Below are 5,667 nucleotides of genomic sequence, written 5' to 3' on the forward strand. Positions count from 1 at the left end.
TAGTTGGCTCATTTAATATTTATTATATATATATTAAATAATGTAAATATATGTATAAAAAATAAGATAAATATGTTATTTATATATTTAAAAAATATAAATATAAATAATAGTTAATTATAGATAATACATTCATTTAATAGTGGTAGTAGATATTATTATTTTGATAAAATATTGATTCTTTTATAATGTTTTGTATAATCAAAGTTTTAATTGTAACTTTAGTCTCATACGTAAATATAAATTTATAAATTTTTTGACTCATTAAAGCTCGTGAACAGATTCGAGCTCGAGTCAAATCTAAACCAACTCGGCTCGAGCTTAGTTCGTTAAATTTTTAATGAGTTCGAACTCGAGTTCGAATTCGTTAAAATCTTAATAAACAAACCCAAACATATTAAAACTCAGTTTGATTTGGCCCGTTTACAACCCTATGTAGATCCAATGCTATGCCTAAAGGCAAATGATATTTACAGTCCAATTTTATGATTAAAAATAAAATATGAGAAACTTAAAATAAAGTGAGAATGTAATTATTAAAAAAAGTAATAATATCAAATTTGCAACATTCAAGCATGTTAGCCCAAATCCAATAAAATTGATCCTGCAAAAATACGAATATCAAATTTTCATTCACGAATGATCACAAATCCATGTTCTCAAAGAAAAAGAGAAAAAAAAAATCCAAATTCACAACCACGTGTACAATGCACAACTTTGACATAGATTTTTTGAGTAATTCTTCTACTTGTACGTAAATAAATTAGAAATTTAGACACAAATCTCTTATATAAATGTGAAATTGACAAAAAAATTAAAATTAACTCATATGAGATAGGATTGTATCTAATTCTACAATAAATTTTTATATTTTTAAGACATTTTCATATCTTAATAAACTTAAAAAACAATACACAATATATCAATACATAATCTCTCCACCAAAAAAAAAAATTAAATAAATAAAAAATTGGGAGATAGAAGAAAAGTGAAGGGGCGCAGGATGGCATACATCAGTTTCAACTTTACAGGTGAGAAACAAAATTTGCAGGGGGGGTGAAAAAGAAAACACTAATTAATGGTTTTGGAAATATTTGAAGGGGTAGGGAGAGAGGGGTGGGTTGGGTTAGACAGTCAAGCCATCAAAACCACACTGTTTGTAAGTGAGAGCCTGTTTCCTTGGACTTATCACTATCGCACAATCCACCGATACCTGTAATGCCATCAAAATTATCATCACCACCAGTTCGCTCGAAATATAGAAAGAGAAACAAACAGACTTCCCAAGAAAAATCATAGATATAGAAGAATAACATCTCAATACAACTGTGGGGTGTTTTGAGAAGCAACAAAAGCTAACTTTTAGCTTTTTACTCATTTTGGGTCATATCACTTCTCATATTTTTTACTCAAAAAAAGATAAAATAGTCTAAAAAAATAAAAAAAATTAACTTTCTACCAACTTTTCAAAACACCAATGTATATGTATATTTTTTTTTTTTTTGGCAAAAGGGCATTACATTACATCATGTCATGTTGGACGGATCCACAAAAATCTCAGTGCTAGTGGGATTTATTTATTTTTTTTAAGTGGTTTTTTCTTTTTTTACAATATAATTCGACTTACAAAGTAAAACGAACTATTAAACCTGTTAAGAGTTTAAATAAAAAGACTAAAGTATCTTTGTAGAAAGTAATATTACTCACAAACATTTTCATCATCTTTTAAGAGGTAAAAATCGTTGTTGACACACATTTGACAATCAACACATAACTCTTTATTATTCTACTATGTGATGTTAATTGAGAAGATATGTCTATGATGGACTTTAGCTTACAAATTACAAAAGAATATGAGATTATTTTCAAATAATAAGAATAACCCACACATGAATAAAGCGAGATTGGCCAACCATGAAAAAACATACATATATATATATATATACATCATGAAACTACACGTAATAATGTTATTTATCCAAAAAATAAAATTCACTTTTCAAACTCATTGATGTAATAATTAATAAAAATATTTAAAATAACACTCTCTTTCATATATTCTCTAATCATTAACCAATCATATCTTATACATTATTAAGTCTAAAAAACTAATTTAAAAAATGAATTTATATATCATTTTTCATGTTATTTTTACAAATCATATGTTTTTATATACAAAAATTAATTACTTTAGAAACATAAATTTAGATTACTGACCCCCCACAACAGACGGTTATTATTAGCTTTTCCCTCGAAAAAACATAAGCCTGTTATTTTGACTTTTTTAATTAACTTTTTTTTTCCCATTTGATCAACCGGATCTGTGTTATCTTGATAAGCAACCTGATTTTTGTCTTATCTTGATTTACAAATAAACTTTGAAAGCTCTCATCAATGGCAGTTTTAGATCTCATGTTTACTTTGTGAAGAAGGGTCGTGAATTTTTTCCAAAACAAGCCAAAGTCTACATTTTTTTTATCCAATAAGCAAGGCTTTTTTACAATTCCTCAACTTTTTCTTTTTTCTTGCAGATTCTTGTCTTCCAAACAACCCAACTTTCCATGTTCAGCTGAAAAAGAAAAAAGAAAATAAAACCGAGAAGAATTACGTCATTTCTAGATAAATAATGATGTGAGTTCGAAATAAATTCGTGTAAAGAATTGATTTTTGGGTTTGTTTCGAGAAAGTGATTTGAGTTTTGATTGCTCGATTCTGGGGTCATTTTCTTTCTAAGGAAAGTGAGAGAAAACATGGGAGAACAAGTGGGATTCATTGTGTGTTTTTGGTCTCTTCTATATGGGTCTTGTTTGGGTAGATTTGTGGTGGAGAGGAATAACTTGAAGGTGACTTCACCGGACTCTTTGAAAGGTGTTCATGAATCTACAATTGGGAATTTTGGGGTTCCTCAATATGGAGGAACAATGGTTGAAACTATGGTTTATGCAAAGGCTAATCAAAAGGCTTGTAAGAGCTTCAGTGATGTTGATCTCTCCTTAAAATCCAAGCCTAGTGGTCTTCCGATCTTCCTTCTTGCCGATCGAGGAGGTGAAATTTTTTAATTTACAATTTTTCTTTTTTATGAATGTGTTCTTTCTCACACTCAATTCTTCTTTTCCTTCTTCTGTTATTTTGATAGTCGACTGCAAGGGACGACCAGTGGGATGACCCATGGGACGACCGGTGGGTCAATCGGCCGGATATCCGGCTAGTTGACTGGTTGGCCCACCCCTAACATTACAGTATAGTGAAGTGGTGAAATCTTGCGCTTGTCCTCAGTTTGATGAAAGTTTTGTGCCGTTTTCATATCAATTTGGTAAAACCATTGGAGAGAGAAAAATAAACTTTTTCATCAAATTTGAATTTGATACTTAATCTGATGCACCATTAGAGATGAACTTAGGCTAGTTTGTTAACTAAATAGATATTTGGTCGGCACAAAATTTAATTAGTGTTTTAGGCTCGTTTGTTAATTATATATTTTAGTTAAAAAAATAAAAAATTATTATAATTTATCGCATCACTCTCTTTATTTTTCTACATATCTTTTCATAAAAAATCAAAAAATTATTAAAATAATATGTTCTCAAACAAGGTCATAGTAAGTTTACATACACATAAATTAAATACAAAATGGGACACAACTCTTTCACAATTTAAAAAATATATACTTCAAATTTTTATGAGTAATAATTTTTTAATTGTGTAGTATAAGATCCAAATATAAATGAATATGAGTTATACATTGATATTTCTATGTAAAATTCACAATAAAATTTTAAATTTTTTTTTTAGCATTTTTAATTGCTAAAAGGCTAAATTTTTATAAACATAATTACAAAAAGTGAAAGAGACAAAAAAAAAACGTAAATCAAACACAATTAAAAATATTGTTCAAAAAAACACAATTAAAAATAAATACATAAACCAAACCATATAAAAAGTAGGGCTACACAAATTATCTTGTGAAATTTCATTTTGCTGGAATTTATGAAAAAATATATATTAGTGAAACATTTTTTATAATATTAAAAGATAAAACTTATAGTAACTTTTTTCATAAACCTTTAATTTTATAACTTACCAACAAACGAAATGATGGTTTGTATTTCTCAAAAAATTTTGAGAAATTTTTTTTACAAATAAGTTTTCAAAAGTAATCAAACCAAATAAATTTTTCTAAATTTTTTTTTTAAAACTTGTTTGGTTTACAAATTTTCCAAACAAATCTCTCTCTCTTACACATCAAATCAATCACTTTTTCTAAAATTCTCTCTCAAAATAATTTTTCAAAACATCTTTTGAAAGAAAACCAAACAAAACAAATTTTCGTACTTTTTATCTCAAAATATGTTTCTCAAATACAAACCAAAGAAGGCCGATATTTTTCCAACTTTCTTCCAAAAAAAAACACCCAAAACAAGACAAAAATGTCGGGCGCACATTATCACCTTATAGTCTGTGACCAGCTCAAGTTAGCACGCACATTGGAAACCACAGGCAGTGGCGGTTTAGCAGCCGTCGGCAGCGTAGCTCCGCCCTGTCACGGCGGCGCTACATATATATATATATATATAGAGAGAGAGAGAGAGAGAGAGAGAGAGAGAGAGAATGCTAACCTGGACGGCGGGGGAAGTGAAGCCGAGAATCCGGATCTTAGCCCCAACATCACCCAAAACCCTAAGCTCAACCCTGTCATTGAGCTCGGCATCCCTAACAAGCTCCGCCGCATCGGCCTGCAACAAGCTTACCCTATCGACGGCCACGGTGGTCTCCACCTCCCTCACACTATGCGCCTCCTGATAAAAGCCCGGCACCACCCCTCTCCCAAGAGGAATCCCCCTATACATGACAGTGAATCTGGACTCCGAGTACTTGATTCCGACCTTGTTATCGTTGACGGCGGTGAAGAGGAGGCGAATGGTGAGCGAGACGGAGGCGGAAGTAGGGGTGGTGGGGGAGATGCCGAGGTACTGGACGCCGACTTGTTGGAGATCGAATTGGGGTTTTTTGGGTTTGAGGGCGAAGAAGAAGACGAGGAAGAGGGCCAGGATGAGGAGGGCAAGGAAGGAGAAGAGGAGGAAAAGACAGCAGCAACACCCTTTGAATGAGGCTTTGGAGGAGGAGTATGGTGGTGGGTAGTAGTGGCGGTGGTGGTGTGGTGGTGGTGCTAGGCGAGATGTGTGGTCAGTGTTGAAGGTGGGTCTGGTGCTGGAGGTCATTTTCGTGATATTGTGCTCTCCACCTTCTTCCTCTTGTTCTTCTCTCTCTCTTCTGCTATTTGTTGTTTTTGAAGAGAGCGAGAGAGAGAGAGTGTTGGTGTTACAGTCTGGTTATGGTAGTTGGCTGGGACCTTTTTGTTTGTCAAATTGAAAGAGAAGTTATTGTCTGTCCTCCACATTTGTTTGGCGATTACCTTAGACGAAATTGTTAGTGGGAAGATGATTAATAAAGAAATTATTAATGTAAAAATTATTAGTGAATAGATTAACACTGTGTTTGGAAATTCAGGAGGGAAAAGAAAAGAAATAATTATTTAAGTAATAAGAAAAAAAAAAAGAAATGATTGTGATTTTTTTTATTTTTGTTTGGATAAGGAAGAAATAAAAGAAAAAAAATGATTATGATTTCTCTCATTCTTATTTGGTTAGATTTCATTAAGAGAAAATA

At 31.7% G+C, this 5,667-nt stretch overlaps 1 protein-coding gene across 1 annotated transcript; it reads right to left on the reverse strand.

The window, feature by feature from the left end:
* Window positions 1–862: 862 nt before the first annotated feature.
* LOC114295527 (NDR1/HIN1-like protein 13) lies at window positions 863–5,416 on the reverse strand. The gene is made up of 2 exons (XM_028239766.2): window positions 4,617–5,416; window positions 863–1,213 (listed from the first exon to the last, which is right to left on the reverse strand). Exons 1-2 carry the CDS (start codon window positions 5,217–5,219, stop codon window positions 1,127–1,129), a joined length of 690 nt encoding a protein of 229 aa, XP_028095567.2. The 5' UTR covers window positions 5,220–5,416; the 3' UTR covers window positions 863–1,126.
* Window positions 5,417–5,667: the final 251 nt, after the last annotated feature.

This window comes from Camellia sinensis, chromosome 12, assembly GCF_055761805.1.
Source record: "Camellia sinensis isolate YWXY chromosome 12, ASM5576180v1, whole genome shotgun sequence".
NCBI lineage: Eukaryota > Viridiplantae > Streptophyta > Magnoliopsida > Ericales > Theaceae > Camellia > Camellia sinensis.

Excerpts from the sequence above, each read along its gene's own strand:
- LOC114295527 (XM_028239766.2), bottom strand. The coding sequence starts at position 5,219 with ATGACCTCCAGCACCAGACCCACCTTCAACACTGACCACACATCTCGC. Across the intron at positions 1,214-4,616 it reads TCACTTCCCCCGCCGTCCAG|GTATCGGTGGATTGTGCGAT; the intron begins GTTAGCATTCTC and ends ATGGCATTACAG.